Source organism: Dendronephthya gigantea, unplaced genomic scaffold, assembly GCF_004324835.1.
Source record: "Dendronephthya gigantea isolate DGI-Jeju-01 unplaced genomic scaffold, DenGig_1.0 000185F, whole genome shotgun sequence".
In the NCBI taxonomy this organism is placed as follows: Eukaryota; Metazoa; Cnidaria; class Anthozoa; order Malacalcyonacea; family Nephtheidae; genus Dendronephthya; species Dendronephthya gigantea.
In genome coordinates, this window is record NW_021163195.1 from 93403 (window position 1) to 117285 (window position 23883).

Consider the following 23883-nt stretch of genomic DNA (forward strand, 5'->3'; position numbering starts at 1 on the left):
AACTGTTTTGAGGTTTTATACATATAAAAAAATAATGCGGTCCTCGTTGTATAGTAGGAATCATGCTATAAAATAATATCGGTTTACAGAGCAACTTTAAATGGTCAAATTCAGTCAATATTACTATTCAGTTGAGTACTTTCCTACTAAATGAATTAACCCATGGTTTTACAAGGCACACTGCAATGTCCAGTATGCTATGAATGGTTTCTACTGCTAAACGAATGGTAGGCATAATATTTTGTAGAGATTTCTGTTGAGAATACTACCCACATTTATTTGGTTGTCTGTGTGACCCATGACACAGATTTGTGGTCAGTAAATAACTACCATTTACACAATTCATAAATTAAATATTTGCAATCCTTACTATTACTATATGTTATATTATTAATTTATTACTTACTACAACACACTATTACTATATGTTATTACATATTACTAGATCAGATTTATTGAACAAAGTTAATCTTATTTCATAGCACATGCATGTTTAATAACTTCAAGTGGTTAAAATGTAATTTTTGTACAGTTGTACAACTTTAAGACAAACGAGTTATACTGAGAATCAAACAGTGGCTTTAGTGGCTTTCAATTATGATTTTTGGCACTTCACTCGATGCAGGAATATTCTAGAGGTTTAAAGGGTCTTAATTTCGAGTGGAATTATACACACTTCAAATTCAAGCCAGGAACAGTTGATGTAAAATGAGTTAAATATCGGTTCTCCGGCAGGAATCGAACCTTCGCTTTTGCGATGCCGGTGCAATGCTCTTGTCACTCAATTATCTCGCCATCTCGGTCATTTGTCTCGGCTGACGAAATCGAGTATTGAACACTTCCGGTCATGCAAATTTTCGAACTTTTTCCTTAAACATGTGAAACCATTATAGTATTTCTTGAAATTTTAAGCAAGCTTAGCAGCGCCTTATGAACATGGGCTTTATCATCAAGTTTCTAGTTCGAATTCTTCACGTCGTCGTAGATTTTAATCGTTTTGGACTTTAATCCAGAGGCTTTTTAAAATCATAAAAATGAGAATTCGTGTGAAATTTTAAGGAATTTTGATCTTTTCACTAAAGAAAAATAACATTTGAAAGAATTGAACGATTCCCAAATGTAGAACGCAATTGAATCACCGAGCTATGTGAGTTAAATGTTCAAGCGAGATTTTTTCTGTCATTTCAACGAAGTACAAGCGTTTTGGCACAATAAAACGGTCTGGTAAGTGTGTTAGCATATTTGCTTTAGTTTGTACGCATTGACGACGCGGAATACTATTTTGGAAGAACACATGATATTCCGACGTTTGAACACAAATTCTTGGTGTTTCAATAAACAAGTTACACTATACTAGATTCATAAGGTCACAATCAACATATTAGGCCTCGTTTACGATATTCAAGTATGTCGGATTACCTCCGCGAATTCAATAAATTTGACAGTTTCGCTTTACGAAGTGGCTATTCCTACTGGAACAGTACGCCGGCCGAGTGTGATTTGCTATTCGTACTGCATTCGAAATGTTTCTTTCAATTGTCGCAATAATAAAGGTTTTTATCGACTCTTGTTATCGTACCTTTATAAAGGGACAGTAAGCGATTGAAACAAACGTTATTTTCGTATCGGAAATCGATGTTTGAATCCTCGGCATACCGTACGGCGTACGGCCGAATGAGACTTAAAATTTTTCATATTTTTGTTTTTGTGGGTAGCCTGCGCATGCGCGGCTAACCACTATGTAGTCGAAAAAGTGTCCGGATGTTTGTGTGTGTGTGGGTGCCACATCTTCGGTAATCGTCGGATATACGAAAGATGACGAACGGTGGTTCTTCTACTTCCGGAAAATTTCGTTGTTTCGAAGGACCGTAGAATAGTGGTGGGCGATACCGTGAGTATCGATTTCGATACGATACCAAGTACTTTTTCATCGATACCAGTGGTATCGATACTTTTTCGATACCGATACTTGTCATTAGACACAAAAATACACATACTATCAGTAATTTTATTCTTACAACAACAATAATCATTCTTCACTGGTATCTAACTTTTCAAAATAATCCTAGACTACACTTTGTGGACGAACATTCGATATAGATGCCATTTAGGCCATTTGAGTAATTTTACAAAAAAGATTGCATTAAAAGAACACCTGGAAAATGACTGGAAATAAAACTGTACTCATGCAAATATTAATAGGAGAACTTCATGTAACATCAAATATTAACAATAGTTTGACCACGTGACAAGTATCGAAAACATCGATATTTTACAAAAGTATCGATACCAGCTTTTGAGTTCTGAGTATCGGAAGTATCGATACTTTGGTATCGGTATCGCCCACCACTACCGTAGAAGTCACGTTGATACGTTTGTCAAATTTTAAAGCGAAGGCGAGTACTTTAAAGACAAAAAAGCGGTGATCGGTGAGCGTTGAATCGACAACTACAAAGTTACACTAATAGAAAATAAATAAAACATTACTTTATTCGGCAAATGGTAGTAACAAGTTGCCCTGTTTTATAAATTTTAATGCAATATTTCACCTGTCAATTTCTTGCTTGTGGACATGCAGCTATTAAACCAAATACATTACCTTATTACAAATGGTAGTAACAAGTTGCCCTGTTTTACATAAACCAAATACATTACCTTATTGCAAATGGTAGTAACAAGTTGCCCTGTTTTATAAATTATAATGCAATATTTCACCTGTCAATTTCTTGCTTGTGGACATGCAGCTATTAAACCAAATACATTACCTTTTTACAAATGGTAGTAACAAGTTGCCCTGTTTTACATAAACCAAATACATTACCTTATTGCAAATGGTAGTAACAAGTTGTCCTGTTTTATAAATTATAATGCAATATTTCACCTGTCAATTTCTTGCTTGTGGACATGCAGCTATTAAACCAAATACATTACCTTTTTACAAATGGTAGTAACAAGTTGCTCTGTTTTATAAATTATAATTTGGCAAATGGTAGTAACAAGTTGCCCTGTTTTATAAATTATAATGCACTATTTCACTTGTCAATTTCTTGCTTGTGAACATGCAGCTATTAAACCAAATGCTTTGGAGTTTAAAAAGAAGCATTTATTTGAACATAACTAACAAAACATATTTTTTAAAAAACAAAACTTTTAACACAAGTGCATTTAAACTGAACAAAAATCTTTAAAATATTGTTCAGATACATAGATGAGTCCTTTGAAATTGTTATGCTGAAATGTTTGAAACAATTTTGGACTCTTTGTTATATATATGTGACTGTAAACAAGAACAAAGTTCTCTGGTAGCCTTACTGGTAAATGCTACTCATACCTTCCTGGTAACTACTACTGAGCAATACACATTTATATGAATGATGATCGAATGATGGCACTCAATGTTGACTGATTGTCGGACTGATTACCACAGTGATAAGATATTGTCAACTGATAAATTTAAACTTGGAAAAAGCCACACAGATTTTTTGGACCTACGAACTGGTGCTATTATGTCCAGCTAATTGATGCTGATAAGTTATCTATAATCAACATTGCAAATCACCTGTACCTTCCTACTGGATCAATGAAATCATACTATCTTCTTCAGTTATAATGGTGATACATATTGCAAATATTCTTTTTCTCCTTCTAAACTAAGCTTTATGTTATCAGATGATGTGTGCCACCATCCCGGAACCTTACTCCCTTTTTTGTTCTCTTCACCTATTCTGCAAAAATTTCATTTCCTATCTCTTGTAAAAATACTTATATATGTTTTGATCTGTCTAATTTAATATAATAAAATATTATAATATATAGATTGTGTACTAAATTGACTTCGTTATAGCTGTATTCAACCAGCTAACTATAGGGCGTTTATTCCCTTGTCTATGGCATTAGAACATAAGACTAGAAAATAATATTTTATTGCATCAGTTGATATTTACTTGCCACTATAGCAGCTTTATCGCAGTTAATAATGTTTTACAGGCTACCCACATGTACGCATTGCGTACCTATTTTTATTCGTGTGGCCACACGCGGGAGTAACACGTTCTGTCCGTATTTCCGCCTTTATGGTCTCGAGTGAAATGCGCCCGCGCGTGGCCACACGAATAAAAACAAAAATATGAAAAATTTCTTTCGGCCGTACGCCGTATAGTCCAGGACTTGTAAAGAAGTTTGTATGCATTTGATTTAGGACAGATTATCTCAACTGTTTTAGGGTAAAATGACCATGACGGTCAACATAGCATATGTGCCATAATGTGAATCCGGGACGAAAGTCCTGAAAATGACCACACCCAGAAACGGCATAGTCGACATAGCTCTAAATCCTGAATTATCAAAGCTACAGTCTTTCTGAATTGTTTATATGGTTCAGAATGGTTGCTTTTAGGGGTGGTCACTGGAGGGTGAAATTAGCCTAAGTTTCATATTTTACAAGAAAAGATTGTTTACTATTCCAGGTCAACTGCTAATTACTCCGGCGTCAGCGACGGAGTTGAAAATTCGCCTCGGTTTTGTTTTGTTTTTGTTTTTTTTTTTTTAATTTTTTTTTTTATTATTTTTCGTCGTCGCAAGTGTGTAATGGCGCGAAACATTCTAGTATTTAAATGTGTATGTGATTGGATTTATCTATGTCCCAGTCTTATCTCCCAAGAGTTGTGGTGTACAGCTTTGGCTAATTTTCCGATGCGCGATTCGATTTCGCTCGCATGATACGGCAATTCCTCCAAGAGGAACAAATAAACCGTTCTTTTCATGCTTTTCGATTAAGTTTAGACTGAATTGGGGTAAGAATATATTTAATACGTGTAGATTCTGGTCCTATTTTAGTAATATCGCTGCTATTTCGCCGTTTAACAAGATGATGTGGTCGTGTATGGGCGCTTTGACTCGTCGTAGTTTGCACAGGATTGAAGATTTAATATAACTATATAAGCGCGAATTCCAAAGGCAAAGTGTAAGACAAAGCGAATGTATTATACCATTTATTTACATTCTTGAACGATTTAACTTTTATACTTTTTAAAGTACGATGTGCTTCTGAATTTCGCGATCGAACATTTAGGTTCGCAAGGCATCTAAATGCGAATATGAACTGTATTGTTTATGTTCAGAAGCTCTATATTGAAAACTGGCACGTGCGCCGGAGTTAACGCCAGAACAGGCGTCTTGTTATGCATAAAATTACAGATTCACCTGCCAAAGTCTAATTTTCCCTATTCTCTAAAAATTTTTGCCATATGATGAAAACACATGCTTATTTTAGTATATTTATTATAAATTTCCTAGGAAATAACAATGTTTTGTTGCGATATGACACATTTCATTTCACTTACTCCCCCCCCCCCTCCCCCCGCCATAACACGATTTCAGCCATATTTTGCAAATTTAATCGCCGTTTTTCGCCGTCCGTCGCAAGTGCCTTCCAAATATTGCACTTTAACACGATTCTAGTGGACTAAAGAATTTTTCAACCAATTTTCGATGTGTTTTGAAGTAGTGCCATGTAATATTTTTGTATCTACTGCGCATGCGCGAGTAGATACTTTGCTATCGCCTGTGTAAGTTAAGTTAAGTTAAGTTTTTTTGTTAAGTTAACACCCAAAATAATAATACTACATCAAGTATTCCATTGCTTTGCCTTCGGAGCCAATCAGAATGCAGAGATGGCGACGAAAGTTTACGAAAGATAGTCGATACATCGTCGATCGTATACACACAGGAAAACACATGGCATATTGGCATATAAATATAAATGCTTTTTTAAAATATCTTCACCGATTCCTTCGTTGATTTTGAACTGAGAGTACAAACCATAGGAACTATTTGGTAAGTTTTCTGTATTTTCTACCTAATTATTTGATTAATTTACTATCCTTTTGACATTTACTATTTAGTCAACTATCCTTGTACGATATCCTATAAATATACAATGTAGGTGAGACGGGACGAAGTCGAAGATCGCCCTTAATATAATATATCAAATTATATCGCACACAAACTTGGTAAGTACATACTGTACATATTTTGCTTGTATTTATTTGTGGTTAGGTCAGTCCATTTGTTGACTGAAAGCAATCAGGACAGACCAGGTTCAAGGCATATGAAAGCAACGGTGCAGTGGGCTTGAAACTTAGATGTGCCTATCGCCACAACTCAAAATAATGATTCTTTGGAGGAAGCTTATCATTCCTCTGCAGGGGAAACTAATCAGGCCTCTTCAGGGGAAACTTATCAGGCTCCTTGGGGTGAAAACTAACGTGCTTCTGCATGGTAAATTTATCTTGTTTCCTTTAAGGAGAGTTGCAATGTTTGTCAGCCATCATAAATATTAAAATAAAATTCAGAATAAAACCACATAGGCACAATATTCCTTGTGGTGTCCCATTAAGTCATGTAATGTTTCAGAACATGATATGAGCAGTTACCTTATGCTTATGTGCAACAATTATATCAGGGTCAGTCTTCTAGTGTGTGGTGATATTGAATCAAACCCTGGTCCTATTCAACATAACAGAGAAGCTGATACTGCAATAACTTCCAATGTATCATTATTAGAACAAAGATTACATTTATTTAATTTAAGACCATTTGATGTTGGTGGTGGGGGTTATTGTTTTTTCAGAGCTGTTTCACATCAGTTATTTGATGATCCGTCTAATTACTTAGATATCAGAGCTGCTGGTTTAACCTTTGAAGGTAATAATAAAATTATAATTTAAACTTTTAGGTCATTCTTCATCTATTCCAATGGACCGAACCCAAAGAGCAACCTGATGATCAAGGTTAAATATAAAACTATATGAAATAAATAAAAGTAAAAACTTAAAAGCACTAATAAATTAAACATATTAAATTGTAAATATTGTTATTTAATTCCTGAAAAAATTTCCACTTTATTATAAACTTTTATTGTTTATTTGTGGTACAATACAATACAATACAAAGCATTTATTTTCACACGATAGAATTACAGCATAGCTGATGTGGTCGTGTATCCTAATAATTAAAATATAGTACACAAGTATACTAATTAACCTAACTATATACATAATTAATTATTCTGTATTTCATGTTTAAAATGACCTAAATTAACTATAGCTCTTTGGTTATTTTCCAAGGAGTTCCATAAAACGGCAGCTTGATAAAAAATTGATTTTTTCAGATATTCAGATTTTGGCTTAGGTAGTAAAACTGTTTGTTTCCGTCTTAAGTTATAGTTACTTTTGTATTTAACTAAATACGGCAAAAGTAGTTCAGGCAAATGACCATAATAGCACTTATGTGCTAAAGTCAGTAACTTTTCAGAATAGATTTCTTTTAATGATTTCCATTTTACTTTCCTGTAAACGTCTGCTGTCGGTGTTTGCCAGTCCATCCCATAGATGATTCTAGCAGCTCGTACATGTATTCTTTCCAATTCGTCAAAGAGCACCGTTCCACATGATCCCCAAATGATCAAACCATAAGTAACTGAGGGCAGTAATACTTTATGGTAAAAATCCCCTTTGGCTTGGATAGGGAGAAAGTATAAAGATTTTAAAAGGTTAAGTTTCTGTACAAAAGACTTTATTAGTTTTTGAACATGGGCTTTCCACGTTAGTTTGTTGTCAATTTCAATACCCAACTCTGATTTTTCAACCAGTTTAATACAGTGGTTTCCCAGTTTAATCGCTTGTAGTGGTCCTATAAAGTTGCTTCGACTTAATATCATGCATTCTGTTTTTCCTGGATGTGGTGTTAATAGGTTACTATTACACCAGTTTTGCATCGCAGATAAAACTTTATTTAGTGCTGAACAAACTTGATCATGGGTTGGCCCAATTACATACAGGGTAGTGTCATCTGCATACATAAAAATGACACCTTCATTATCATTGCAAATGTCTGGTAAATCGTTACAAAACGTTAAGTAGATGTAAATAATGTATATATACCATATATGTTTTAAACGCCTTTCAAAAAAAAGTTGTATTGACTAATCGATTTATATATTGTTTCGTTTTGTATTGAATAATCATTTGTGAGCATTAATATATTTGTGTGAATAGTTCATTACCATGTTCCGTATTATCTATGTGCTTGTGCAGTTTTAATTGTGAGTCGCCTAGTTCTCTTTTGGGAAGTCTCTCAATTTTAAGTGGTGAACAAATATCATGAACTTACAAATTCGACTCGCCTGCTTCAAACAATATGCAGTTCACCATCACCCTTGAACGCAGTAGATACATGCGCGCCTCAGCGAGCCTATTTTTTCATTTTTGTGTCCCTTGACATTTCATTAATTATGTCGCCATTGCGATGTCTCGTCGCTTTTCTGCACGATAAATGCCACTTCTTGATCCCCAGCTGTATTTTTTTCACAGCATCGATAAATATTTGATGGTATAATTAACAGCTGTCCAAAATTTAAAAGCATTTGTCCAACTTGGAAGTAAAAACCTCCTTTCGTTTATCGGGAATGAAATTCAAGTGCGAAAGATTCAAAATAATTTGAAAGTCTCGCGCAAACTCCGCGAGGAGTCCTCGTGGACAGCATTACGGGGAGACAAAAATTCAAGAATACATTTGTTCACAACCACAATCACTCAACAAGCCGAGTAAAATTTGGCACTACTTCGTTGAATAATTCTTTAGTCCACTAGTATCGTGTTAAAGTACAATATATGGAAGTTGCTTCTGATGCACGGCGAAAAACGGCGATTAAACTTGTAAAATATGGCTGAAATCGTGTTCTAGCGATGGGAAAGTGAGATGAAATGTGCCATATCGCAACAAAATATTGTTAGTTTAGAATAAATATACTAAAATAAGCATGTTTATTCATCATATGGCAAAAATTTTTTGAAAATTGGAAAAATTAGACTTTGCCAGGTGAATCTGTAATTTTATGCATAATCACTAAATCAATAATCAGTAATGGTAAACATTCATTTTCTTGTAAAATATGAAACTTAATCTGTCCTAAATGAAATGCATACAAACTCCTTTACAGGTCTTAGGCTATACAGTATAAGAGATTTTGCTGGCTTGAATTTGAATATTAAAATCCTTTAGTGGGAACAAATACCTATATTCTTTGTCTATTTCTATCTCTAGCCTAAATTTGACTTTAGATTGTAAATTATACTGCTAAGGTGTACTCAATTCCATCGATCCAGTTTTATTGAATATCTAAGACGAAGTGCATTATCACTTTTAATAAATATCGCCAATGGATTGTCTATATGGCTACAGTGCAGTAAAGGTTTATTTCATCGTTCACTCTTCAATAATTCCGTAGACTAGATTTCAAAGGTTTAAAGCACATAATCACTTTATGAAAATTTTTTTCAGATAGATTGAGCTCATCGCTATCATGGACGGAGGTTACGAACCAGAACGGTTCATTAGTCAAATTAGACATGATTTAATTTGCTGTATTTGCCTCTGTGTGTTGAAAGATCCACGATTATGCGAGGCAGGAGAACATCTGTTTTGTTTGAGTTGTATAACACGATCCCTTGCTAGCGATAAAAGATGCCCCAAGTGTCGGCAACCCCTTACTCTAGCAACTCTGAAACATCCCCAAGGGTTAATAAGGAACATTTTGTCAGAGCTAAAAATCAAATGTGTTTACATCGATCGTGGGTGTCCGGAGCAAGTTGAACTTGGAAACCTTCAGGATCACGTAAATAATTGCGAATACCGTCCAGTGTCGTGTGAAAATTGTCGCCGTGAGATTGAACCTGACATTACTCGTATTTCGCGAAGACTTGATGAAATGGAGGAAAGTCAAAATTTATACAGACAGGAAGTGAATGAAGTCAACAATAGTTATGAAGAAATTCGTACTTTGACGAATGAAATGAAAGAGGAGAAAAAAAATGAGGTCATTGGAAATAAAAGAAAATATGATAAAATACATAAAACAGTGAAGAAAATGAAGGTGATTTGTGAACATTTTTGCTAATATTATGCCTAAATGAAGCACCCAACAATATCAAAGTCCCACAATTAAGGCGTTTTAGAAGTGTGATGATATTTTGTACAAGATATTGAGCAAGCCTTATGGCATCCCCAGTGATACCAATCTCGGCACATCACTGGTTTTACAATTACTTTCTTATTCTCATTTTTCACCCTGATAACCAATTATAAGCAATTAGTCATCTATGACACAACTCAGAGGGAATTGATAAATATTGATTTTTCGTGACCACTTCATTTTTAGCAAAATGTTTATTTATTTTTGTGCATTTACTACTGTTTTTATTCATTGATTTTCATTGGAAAATTGTGAAATAAGTATCCTAAAGTACCCAATTTGGATTGGGAGTTGATATCGGGACCTGGACAGACTTATTCTTTGAGATAGACTCTTTGTACAACATTTTGGGTGTATTTTGCTTGAATAAACAAGTCAAAACCTTAACTAGCGCCCTCAAGAGAACAGGAAAAACAAACGCCCAAAACAAGGAGAGCAACGAGCTCTGATTTCGATGTTTTATTCATAAAATACGTTCCCTGTTTCATAGTTTTAAACTTTATAGATTGTATCGTGTCACCACAGAGAAAATATTCTAACTAACGTATTGTAATTTAGACAAATGTTGACCAATTAACACCATCCCAGGATGAAATGAAAACTCAGATTCAGGAAATGGCAAAAAAACAAAAACAAATCGAGGTAAGACGAGATGAGATGAAGCATGTAATTTTAAATCTGTTCAGAGACTGAAAACGAATGAGGGTAATATCATCGTATAAACATTTTTAGCCTAGGTAGACCTACAATCCTGATCAAAACATTGATCAAAAGTGAGCTTCGTTTATTTCTTAATGTGAATAGGTTTGTCCTATAAGGGGCTGTTTACATGAGCCCGGTTACCCGAGATTAAACGAAGCGTGAGATGATTTTGAGGTATTAAAATGAGCAGATAACATGATCCTGGCAGTCGTATAATCACCACAACAATAGCATGTGCTTGTTTGGTATCAGAAAGACTTATTTCAATACCTCAAAGTCCTCTCACGCTTCGTTGAATCTCGGGTAACCGGGCTCATGTAAACAGCACCTAAGAAATATATTTGCAGCTTCGGTGTATCCGAGATTAAGGCACCTCGGAAAGTTAGATGTTTCCTAAACTGACCTTGCGTTATGTTTAGTTTTTGTATCCTGCCTTTTCAGGAAAAAATGTCCAGAAAGCTACACATTGCGGAATTTCAAGTACATTAATTTCTTGTTAAGAAAACGAACATTTTAGTCGCGCAACATATCACGCGTAATCAAACAAACTTAGCTCATTTGAAGTAAACTAATAAAACTCTAAGATAACTCCATTATTTCTAGCAGCAGGTTGTTTGTGCATGTAGGGTGGATTGTTAAAAGCTAGAGTATGGTTTTTGATTGGAGTCACCTTTTAGAAACGCTGCAGAAATCGCTGTTTATGAAGTTTCAAGCCGAAAATCTAATCACTGGTTCACAATTGTGCATTTCTGTATCGCTATCAAAGAGAAAACTAGTAAATAACACATAAACACAATCTGACATCACTTTTTACATCGAAAGTAAAGTAGTTCTTCACTCTCCCACAGTATTTTATTAAACATGATTCAGAATAACAGTTCATTAAAACCTGAATCTCAGATAAACCTGATAGTTTCGATTTTGCCCTAATGGTCGTAAGCCAGTCATTTCTACCGATATGAAATACTCCCGATGTAAACTTTTCGCTATTTTTTGTATTCCAAACGGTTGATTTACATACACGTCAAAGCAATTTTCAAATGCATCAACCCCCTTGACATTAATGATATCTTCGCGACAATTACGTCCGAATGGAAACCAGGCTAAGAAAGTGATTTGTGGTAATAATTGTGGTAATAACCATTTATTGAAAACATGTTTCAGATTCATGTGAAGATAATGCAGATGGGTGATGGTTATGATCCTGACCGTTTCATTGATCGAGTTCTTCATGGTTTTAAATGCTGCATTTGCCAGTGTGTGTTAAACGAGCCACGATTATGCGAGGCAGAAGAACATAAATTTTGTTTAAACTGCATATCTCAACATCTTCCTAATTCCCAGACATGCCCAGAATGTCAGCAACCCCTCACTTTGGAAACTTTAAAATTTCCTGGGAAAGACTTCAAGAACGTTTTATTACAGCTGAAAATCAAGTGTGACTACATGAATCGAGGGTGTCCGGAACATGTTGAGCTTGGAAATCTGCAAAATCATGTGAATAATTGTGAATACCGTCCAGTAACGTGTGAAGAGTGTCACCTTGAAGTAAATGCAAAAGATGAAGACAACCACAAGAAGAGTTTCTGTCAGCTTGGTGGAGCCAATATTCCGGGTTTAAAAGATATCAAACTGCGTCAAGAAGAAATGAAAGATGATTTCACGATTATCAGAGCGAGACAGAAAGAATTCGACGATAAACAAAAGGAACTGGAAGAAACTCAGTACGCGTCTGGACAGAAGCTAGATGATATTGACGGTGGTTTGAAAGAAATGGAGGTTAGTCAGGAAATACAGAAACGGAAACTTGAAGAAATCGTCGATAATTGGGAAAAAATTCGTACAACACTGGATGGAATGGAGGATAATCAGAATGTACAAAGGGAAGAACTGAATGAAGTCAACAATAGTTTTGAAGAAATTCAGACCTTCGCGAATACAGTTCAAGATGAAATGAGAAGCGAGGTGACGGAAATTAAAACAATGCATTCTAATATACAGAAACAAGTAAAGAAAATTAAGGTAAAGAAAGATTTATCTGTTATGACTATTAGTATTGTTTTATTAATTTTTGAATGTAATTAAAATATTGGAACATAAAATATAACTATCTGGTGCTTGCCCAGCCCTAGCCGGTATCCCAGCAGATTTGGATCCCAATAAAACGGACCCCCTTGTGCATATTTGCCAGCTAGCAGATATGGACAAGAGGCCAATTTATAGGGAGGACATATTCGCTGGCAGAACGTATTTAAGAACACACTCTTAGGTCAGTTAGATCGTGTTACCTTGGAGAAAATATTTTAACTGTTAAACTGCAATTTAGATAAATGTCAACAAACTGACACCGTCTCAAGCTGAACTGAAAATTAGTCACCTTGAAATGGCAAGAAAACAAGATCAAATGGAAGTGAGACAAGATGAGACGAAGGTTAATTTTTAACTGATATAGTCAATGCGATATGCACGAAAGACAGTGATCCCCTCTCTTAGGAATTAGTATAAGATGATGTTTCTTATAAAAAACAGCTTACAATGATGTTTCTTCTATATTCTTGCTACATAAAATTTAATCCTTTGAGATAATCACCATATTCTACATCCAGACTCATCTTCACCTTAACTTGTTTCCATCGCCCCGTTTCCGAAATAATTTATATTAAAAAAATATGAACGCGAGCGAGGTTGTTATTTTAGAAAGCTCTTGACGAGATGAAACAAACCCAATCAGGAATTAACGAAAAAGTAGAGAAAATGGAGGTAAGAATATATTTATGATAATATTTCATAATTACTGGTCATTGATTATCATATAAGCTGTCACGTGACGAAATACACCCTCTCGATAATTATGTCATTTGCCTGGACGGCCTCGTTCAAAAGTAAACGTGCAGTGCGCGTTGGATCCCTGGCGAAATGATGTAATTATTAAACTGATGTGTTGAAATGTAATTTTTAACGCTTTAGAAGACCGATAGGAAAGAAATTAAATTTGGATTTAGGAAACTGCATTTGGAAAAAAATGCGTGGTTGTAACTTGCAGTAGATTTCCCTCCCCTCCCACTGGAAGTGTGATGATATTTTTTGAAGATATTGAGCAAACTTACTAGCAGCACATTACTGGTTTTACAATTACTTACAATTACAATGACGAGTCATCAGTGATACAAATCAGAGAGAATTGATAAATATTGATTTTTCTTGACTGCTTCATTTTTAGCGAAACATATATCTTTATTTATTTCATTGGAAAATGAGTTATAATTTTTTTGTAAGTTATGAAATAAGTATTATTTTGACAATTTGGAGTTTATATCGGGAGCTGGACAGACCTATTCTTTGAGATAGTCTTCTTGTACATCATATTGGGTGTTTGCCTAAACACTTACACTATAGCGCCCTCACGAGAACAGAAAAAACAAAAGCCCAAAACAAGGAGAACAACGAGCTCTAATTTAGGGATTTTATTATATAATGGGTTCTCTGTTTCACATTTTTGAACAATCGCTTTATAACTTTTATTTAGTCCAATGTATATTTGCATCGTTTAACCACAGGTAAAATATTTTAACTATAGTACTGTAATTTAGGCACATGTTGACCAATTAACACCATCCCAAGAACAGATGAAAATTGCGATTCATAAAATGGCAAGAAAACAAGTTCAAATAGAGGTAAGACGAGATCAGATGAAGGTTGTATTTCTAAAATTTGATTAAAGTCGAGAAATCAAAATCTTCTTAATCATATTTTAACTTGATTTCATAGATTGAATGTATTTAGTCTAAGGTATAACGACATTGTGTCACCACAAAGAAAATATACTATCGTATTCTAATTTAGACAAATGTTAGCCGATTAATTCCGTCCCAACATGAAATCTTGTCTTATCTCTATTTGATCCTGTTTTCTTAAACAAGATCAAATTGAGGTAAGACAAGTTGAGATAAAGATTGTAATTTCAAAATTTGCTCAGACAGATGACACTAGGAGTTTTCCTTCCAACATATCTTGCTGTAACCATGCGAATACATTTCTTATGTGCGTGCTCAACTTCAGCTAGATACGTTAAAACAAAACGCCCTAAGCATCTAAAAGGTTTAAACGGGGCCTAAAGCACTCAAAATGAAGCTCTCGGTCGTTAAAAATGTGCAATGCGTGTTAATTACTAAACTAATGTGTTGAAATGTAATTTTTAACGCTTTAGAAGACCCATCGGAACGAAATAAAATTTGGATTTGGGGAACTGCATTTTGGGAAAAATGCGTGGTTGTACCCTTCCCTCCCAGTAGAAGTGTGATGATATTTTTTAAAGATATTGAGCAAGCTTAGTAGCAGCACACTACTGGTTTTACAATTACTAACAATTACAATGACGAACAATTAGTGATACAAATCAGAGAGAATTGATAAATATTGATTTTTCTCGACCGCTTCATTTTTAGCAAAACATTTATTTTATTTATTTCATTGGAAAATGAGTTATATTTTTTTTCTTAATTATCAAATAAGTATTATTTTGACAATTTGGATTGGGAGTTGATATCGGGAGCTGGACAGACCTATTCTTTGAGATAGACTCCTTGTACATCATATTAGGTGTTTGCCTGAATCAAAAAGAGTTCAGGCTATTTTAAAAGCTAAAGGGGGACACACCAAGTACTGAAATTCATAATTTGTATAAGTAAAATTAAACATTGTTGTGACATAGTTATAAATATGATTAAAAATTAAAGAAAAGCTTTTAATACCAAGTGGACTCATTTTTTTGGCACCTACTGTATATTTGCTTCGTTTAACCACAGGTAAAATATCTTAACTATAGTACTGTGATTTAGGCAGATGTTGACCAATTAACACCATCCCAAGAACAGATGAGAATTGCGATTCATAAAATGGCAAGAAAACAAGTTCAAATAGAGGTAAGACGAGATCAGATGAAGGTTGTATTTCTAAAATTTAATTAAAGTCAAAAAATCAAAATCTTATTAATCATATTTTAACTTGATTTCATAGATTGAATGTATTTAGTCTAAGGTATAACGACATTGTGTCACCACAGAGAAAATATACTATCGTATTCTAATTTAGACAAATGTTAGCCGATTAATACCGTTCGAAGATGAAATTTTGTCTTACCTCTATTTGATCTTGTTTTCTTAAACAAGATCAAATTGAGGTAAGACAAGTTGAGATAAAGGTTGTAATTTCAAAATTTGCTCAGACAGATAACATTAGGAGTTTTCCTTCCAACATATCTTGCTGTAACCATGCGAATATATTTCTTATATGCGTTCTCTTCTTCAGCTACATACGTTAAAACAAAACGCTCTTAGCAACTAAAAAGTTGAGACGGGGCCTAAAGCACCCAAAATGAAGCTCTCGGTCGTTAAAAGAAATGTGCAATGCGCGTTGGATCCCTCGCGAAATGATGTAATTATTAAACTGATGTGTTGAAATGTTGAAATGCAATTTTTAACGTTTTAGAAGACCCAACAAAACAAAATAAAATTTGGATTTGGGGAGCTGCATTTGGGGAAAAATGCGTGGTTGTAACTTGCAGTAGATTTCCCTCCCCTCTCAGTGGAAGTGTGATGATATTTTTTAAAGATATTGAGCAAACTTAGTAGCCGCACACCACTGGTTTTACAATTACTTACAATTACAATGATGAGTCATCAGTGATACAAATCAGAGAGAATTGATAAATATTGATTTTTCTCGACTGCTTCATTTTTAGCAAAACATTTATTTTATATATTTCATTGGAAAATGAGTTATAATTTTTTTCTAAATTATCAAATAAGTATTATTTTGACAATTTGGATTGGGAGTTGATATCGGGAGCTGGACAGACGTATTCTTTGAGACAGACCCTTGTACATCATATTAGGTGTTTGCCTGAATCACCTACACTATAGCACAAGAGTACAGGAAAAACAAAAGCCCAAAACAAGGAGAACAACGAGCTCTGATTTCGGGATTTTATTATATAAAAGGTTCCCTTTTCCACATTTTTGACCAATCGCTCTATAGCTTGTATTTATCCCAATATATATTTGCATCGTTTAACCACAGGTAAAATATCTTAACTATAGTACTGTAATTTAGGCAGATGTTGACCAATTAACACCATCCCAAGAACAGATGAGAATTGCGATTCATAAAATGGCAAGAAAACAAGTTCAAATAGAGGTAAGACGAGATCAGATGAAGGTTGTATTTCTAAAATTTGATTAAAGTCGAAAAATCAAAATCTTCTTAATCATATTTTAACTTGATTTCATAGATTGAATATATTTAGTCCAAGGTATAACGACATTGTGTCACCACAGAGAAAATATACTATCGTATTCTAATTTAGACAAATGTTAGCCGATTAATTAATACCGTTCCAAGATGAAATCTTGTCTTATCTCTATTTGATCTTGTTTTCTTAAACAAGATCAAATTGAGGTAAGACAAGTTGAGATAAAGGTTGTAATTTCAAAATTTGCTCAAACAGATGACATTAGTTGTTTTCCTTCCAACATATCTTGTTGTAACCATGCGAATATATTTCTTGTGTGCTAGATACGTTAAAACAAAACGCCCTAAGCAACTAAAAAGTTGAAACGGGGCCTAAAGCACTCAAAATGAAGCTCTCGGTCGTTAAAAAAATGAGCAATGCGTGTTGGATCCCTCGCGAAATTATGTAATTTTTAAACTGATGTGTTGAAATGTAATTTTTAACGCTTTAGAAGACCCAACGGAGCGAAAAAAAATTTGGATTTGGGGAACTGCATTTGGGAAAAAATGCGTGGTTGTAACTTGCAGTAGATTTTTCTAACCGATCCCCCCCCCCCAGTGGAAGTGTGATGATATTTTTTAATATGTTCAGCAAGCTTAGTAGCGGCACACCACTGGTTTTACAATTACTAACAATTACAATGACGAACAATTAGTTATCAATGATACAAATCAGAGAGAATTGATAAATATTGATTTTTCTCGACGGCTCCATTTTTAGCAAAACATTTATTTTATTTATTTCATTGGAAAATGAGTTATAATTTTTTGCTAAATTATCAAATAAGTATTTTTTTGACAATTTGGATTGGGAGTTGATATCGAGAGCTGGACAGACGTATTCTTTGAGACAGACCCTTGTACATCATATTAGGTGTTTGCCTCAATCATGCACCTACACTATAGCACCTTCAAGAGTACAGGAAAAACAAAAGCCCAAAACAAGGAGAACAACGAGCTCTGATTTCGGGATTTTATTATATAATAGGTTCTCTGTTTCACATTTTTGACCAATCGCTTTATAGCTTGTAATTAAGTCCAATGCATTTGCATCGTTTAACCACAGGTAAAATATTTTAACTATAGTACTGTAATTTAGGCAGATGTTGACCAATTAACACCGTCCCAAGAACAGATGAAAATTAAGATGCATAAAATGGCAAGAAAACAAGTTCAAATGGAGGTAAGAGGAGATCAGATGAAGGTTGTATTTCTAAAATTTAATAAAGTCGAGAAATCAAAATCTTATTAATCATATTTTAACTTGATTTCATAGATTAAATATATTTAGTCCAAGGTATAACGACATTGTGTCACCACAGAGAAAATATACTATCGTATTCTAATTTAGACAAATATTAGCCGACTAATACTGTCCCAAGATGAAATTTTGTCTTACCTCTATTTGATCTTGTTTTCTTAAATTGACGATTGCTATATAACACTCTCGTTATATATACTGTACGTCATTTGCTGAAAACCCTTTATTGCTCGATATATTTCCGTCAAAGATACGGTCAAAGCGATACTTTCGGGTAAAACTACAAAATTACTGCATTGACGTGTTAAAATGCCGCAACTTCTTAAGATATTTTGGTATTTGGATCAAACATGCCAAAATATAGGTTTTTTCAATAGTTTGCCGGGAAAAAAAGTCTAAGAACTAATTAGGTTTTGAAGTCATACCGGGCACGGAACGTATGCATCAAAATTTGTATACTTTGCGTGAATTGCGTTGCAAAATGCCGGCTAGATGTGTCGTATATGGTTGTTCCAACACACCAAAAATCAAATGTATAATGGAGATTTGCGCCCAGAGGCAGTAAGGAGACGAACGAAATTGATAGACTTCCTTAAATTCAAGCGCGCTGGATTGGAGCCATCACGTGAATGCCATGCCTTTGCTCCAAATATTTTAAGTCTGATGACCTTTTGGGAATCTGCCTGGTTTTAGAACAACGCACATTCCCTCGACTGAAAAGAGGCGAAATTTGGGTTACTCCGTATAAAACGATACAAATTGCGGTTGAAAAACAGATGGACTTTATATCTGCGAGATCTGCAAGGGCGATTCGATGCAAGATGAGAATGTCACAGTTACTTATGTTTTAAACTTATTTATCGAGAAATTATGTCGGTAATTCATTAGACATTCTAAATGCCCTTTTAGAAATAAGTCTTTATGACACAAAAACAATCACATGCTATTGTTTTGGTGATTATAATTAGTTCTCAGACTCTTTTCTCCCGGCCAACTATTAAAAAAACTATATTTTGGCATGTTTGATCCCAAATATCTTTAGAAGTATTTATGCACTTTAACTCGTAGCGTTTTGCTCACGATTATACTTTGATGTAAAATTTTACAACGCTAACAACAAAACATTCATAAAAACCACGAAAATTGGTCACTCTGTGTTGGTACACGGCTGCTACACCGTAATTCTCTATTTACAATTCAGGTTGATTTTCAGATGATGAAACGGCAGTTTAAAAAATTTGAAGGATTATTGCGTTATCAAGAAACTATTGTTAATCAAGACGTTATTATTATTGGTGGTTGGTATGATTTTGAGAACGCATCCCCATTTAATACTGTTGAAAAATATAATATTGTCGAGAAAAGGTCGACCATGCTGCCACAACTGAATCATCCTCGAGGAGGATCAGCATCGTGTGTTTACAACAATGATATCCTGGTCGTTGGTGGTTTCGATGGTACAGAAGCAGAACACACGATCGAAGTTTTGAAGATGAACCAATATCCTTTGCGATGGGAAATGTTTGATGGTAAACTGCCTGTCACGTTGTCTTGTCATGACGTCATAGTTTATCAAGGAAAATTATATACAATAGGAGGACATAACGGGAATGAAAAAAAATCATCAAATGCCGTCTATGAGATTGCTCTTACCCCACCTTATACTTCCAAGCTGCTGACGAGAATGCCTGAAGCAAGAGAAGATCATAGAGCAGAACTTGTTAATGAAAAACTATTTATCTTGGGCGGAACAACAACCGACTGTATTGAAGATGTTACTGACAGCGTTGTTGTTTATAATTTCATTAAGAATGAGTTCAAGCCATGTCCGTCGTTACCTTGGCCTGTTAGTCGTATGTCCACAGTCACTTGGAGGAATAAGATCATCGTTATTGGCGGTATGGATGAGAATGATAAGCCATTAAATGACGTCATCATGTATGACACTGTGACGGGGAAAAGTAAGCCACTGCCCTCCATGATTTACAGAAGGAGCGGCAGCTCAGCTGTCATCATGAATGACGTCATTGTCGTGTTTGGTGGATGGAATAAGGAGCAGAGATATCTCAACTCAGTGGAATCATTCACCATTGGTGGAAATGCCTGGAAAGAACTGCCAGGAATGATAGAAAAAAGGTGTAATGCAACTGCTGTTGTGAAACATTATATCTGAAAGTTTTCTCAATATAAACTTCTTATTGTGTCCTTGCATGAATATGATAATATTTTGTGTCGTGATGGTCAATCATTGTTTCTGCGCTTTCTCGATATATGAGCAACCAGAAGCCTGTCCCTAATCATAACCCTGAGTCTAACATGAAGTATTTTGTTTATATTTTTGTTTTCTCATATATCAAGAAACAGCCATTGTTCACGTCACGTTGATAACTGCTGTTGTCATCTATAATATTTCTATATTCTTATACTGTGACGTCTGGTGAGGTTTACCCAATACTATTAGTGTGTAAATATATAACATAAGATAAATAGATATAGATATATAATGTTTTGCTCATATAGTCAATATTTTACCCTAACCAATGTTGATAACTGCTGTTGTCATCTATAATATTTCTATATTCTTATACTGTGACGTCTGGTGAGATATAACCAATATTATTAGTGTGTAAATAGGTTCAATTCGACATTTATCTTAACCAATGGACATTAGCAATAAGCAAGACATTAGATTCATTAGTGAAATAAGTTTGTCGGTAAATGTTAACCAATAAAAGATAGATACTTCTGAACTAAGCCTAATTATTTTTACGATGGTTATTCTGGGTAATTTTTGCTATTTGCTTTTAAGCGTTTCAACGAAGCGTGAATTGTCCAGTGGTTTTAACCCAAAAAGCTCACAAGGCATTGCGTTACAAGCTTTATAATATAAAATGAATTCGTATAATAATTGCAAAAGTGATTTTTGAAAGTTCTGGCGTCTGATTGGTCGAGCGACCTCGAATTATTACGCAATAATCAGCTGATCGGATTTTTCAAAATGGCGGCGAGTTGTTTTTGTCAAAGTGACAGATGAAGAAATCTGTAATTTAAAAGAAAAATGGTCTAAAATAATTTTCTAGGTAAAAAAATACGTTGTCGAAACGTGCCCGACTTTATTGCACAAAAAATTATCGAAATATTTGCGGTTTACCGTTTGCTTTTGAACAAAAACTAAAATATTCGTGTTACATGCAAAAAATGGATTGTATGTCAAAATAATATTTCACTTTTGGAAATATAGCTTGCATATCCACTGAGCTGCATAATCTATACCATATAATGGATCGATCACACTGCCTATCTTCGTAAAATCTCGTGTTTCCGAAGTGAGCGCGACAGTGTCCCGAAAATGTTCCGATCTCTTGCAGGAGTTCCCTCTGACTTCCTTCTGTGCAAGAAACCTTTAAACTCTGCAAATTCATCGAGAAATTTTGCTATTTGGATCTGTTCAAGATTTAATCAAAGTTATAACTAATAGCGGGCGATTTTAAAACCATTGAAAAAAACACTACCCGGTGGATAGCGCCATCCAGTTTTCATACAACCGGCCACTGGCTTTTAGCTGTTGATAAACAAATACGAGTTGGTTGAAGAATCCTGGTCAAATTCAAATATTTTCACCTCTGCGCTATGATAAAGAAAAGAACAAAGCAATTAATCACGGTTTGTCAAACTGCCTTTTGTTAAACGATGCTTAGAATAATTATCATGCATGGACGACAAACGTGCATCAGGATGTGTGTTGAAATTCAATCATTTTCTTGCCACGATTTTTAATCGACTTATATTTCCTTGTTTATTTTCTCCACGCTGTGAAAATCGTTTCATTCAACAGCCAAATGCTTGTTCTGTCTTCATATTCGAAAGTTATTCTCGTTGATCAAGTAAGTTACGTACAATATCTCGCTAAAGTGAGATTACTTTTTATACACCCGTATTGTAAAATATAACCAGTAATCATTTGAATGTAATATTTTATATCTCTGAGTGCATTATAAGCTGATGAAGAGACTTTAATATCTTGAGTAAGAAACCTTTTTTATGATCTTAAATAAAGAAATGAGTTTTATCGCTTTTGTATGAAAAGAATTGTTGAAACCGACAGAGAATATCTTCCATATTATCGCAATTCTACAGGGGCGTAATTAATATTCAGAGCTGGGTTAATTTATGCAGAGCATTAATTATACTTGTTTACATAAGTTTTTCGTCCAGATTTTTCAGCAAACGCAATCAAACTTTTAAAGATTGCTTTTGGACCTATGTCGAATAGCTTTACGAAATATCGTAATTTACGTATTATTGTATTACCTTTCCACCAAAACAATCCATAGATGCTTTGCGGTTCCAGACCTGACCCAGTACCCTGCTCTGTTTGAGAGAGGATTTGTAACTTTTTTCGCTTACGAAATTCATCATGGTAGTAGAGTTAATGTTTAACATTTTTCAAAATCGCAGGTTAAAATGGGGACAATTGACACCATTGAGGGAGACCTCCAAGGATGGATATGGATAGCTCGGGGTATTTCGTGATATAAATTTCTTAGCTGATCAAGGTAAGGAAAGTTATTCCGAATTCAGGTTCATAATACACGAGCTCAATCTAATCCTAAATCCATCCCTAAACCTCTTTATTATCCGAAATTAAATAGATTTATGGATTAGGATTAAATTTAAGATTAGATTCAGTAAGGTTATACTCGTGTACTATTGTATTTGTAGACGTGTAATTATTAGTTTGAATATGTGAGTGAATATATTGTTGATGTGTTGATATAATTCCATATTATGATGGTTCATTTCAACATTTCAATATTAATCTGTGAGCATCAGCAATAATCATGTGCATCGAATAAATTCTTTAGTAAAAAAGCTTCATATGTAAATATGATGAAATAATTTCTCATCAAATGTGCCGGGTTTAAAAACTGTTAGACCGGAAAAAATTCTCGACGTTTCGAGCTAAAGGTCTTTGTCAGGAGAGTTTGTATGACTTTACTAACACTTCTGACGAATTATGCTCTTGGACACTTGGGTCATAAACACTTCTCCGTAGACATCTCCCCAGCCTCCCTCCCTTTAAAACGTCGCATAAAAGCTGTATTTAAATACGCTCTTGAAATCCTTACGACTTCTGTGTCTTCATCTGAATTTCAAACACTTTTCAATAAATCAATTGAGATTTTGTAGCACTATACTTGATGTTCGCTAATTTTGAAAGGGTTGATAAGTATCAAATTCGATTGGAAAACTTTCCACTTGAAATTACTTGTTATTGAATACTTTTTGTCGTAATTTAAACCTTTGCGTTCAACATGTTGTGTTTTTGTTCATCGATGAAGGCAAATAATCATTTTGTATTATTTCATGTCTGGACTTCCTATGTGAGACTGGTTGTGAAATCAACACAAATCAATTACTCGAACCAAAGCGAGATTCATAGCTTTAGTTTGGGTCTCAGCATGAAATATTTAATCACGATGGACATAATTTAAACCCTTGTTAAACATAACCAGAGAGCAGCGTGGCAGCGTCTTCAAACAACTTAGCATCAAATATGGTATAACAACTGCCTAAAATAAACAAAACACTTCTCGAC

The 23883-nt window shown here is 34.5% G+C and overlaps 2 protein-coding genes across 3 annotated transcripts in view; both read left to right on the forward strand.

The window, feature by feature from the left end:
* Positions 1-1110: 1110 nt before the first annotated feature.
* Positions 1111-23883, forward strand: part of LOC114538477 (cilia- and flagella-associated protein 58-like) — a 76367-nt gene continuing 53594 nt past the window's right edge. Inside the window, exons 1-5 of the mRNA XM_028559657.1 lie at positions 1111-1224; positions 9343-9934; positions 10592-10675; positions 11900-12757; positions 13062-13166. Of these exons, the coding sequence (XP_028415458.1) occupies positions 9365-9934; positions 10592-10675; positions 11900-12757; positions 13062-13166 (1617 nt within the window). The 5' untranslated portion in view covers positions 1111-1224; positions 9343-9364. The remainder of the gene's footprint in view (positions 1225-9342; positions 9935-10591; positions 10676-11899; positions 12758-13061; positions 13167-23883) is intronic.
* LOC114538479 (kelch-like protein 20) lies at positions 16064-20993 on the forward strand. 2 transcript variants are annotated; one of them, XM_028559661.1, is made up of 4 exons: positions 16064-16168; positions 16847-16930; positions 18123-18206; positions 19486-20993. In XM_028559661.1, exons 1-4 carry the CDS (start codon positions 16109-16111, stop codon positions 20455-20457), a joined length of 1200 nt encoding a protein of 399 aa, XP_028415462.1. In that variant the 5' UTR covers positions 16064-16108; the 3' UTR covers positions 20458-20993. The 2 variants fall into 2 exon arrangements, with proteins under 2 accessions (XP_028415462.1, XP_028415463.1); XM_028559662.1 differs by lacking the exon at positions 18123-18206.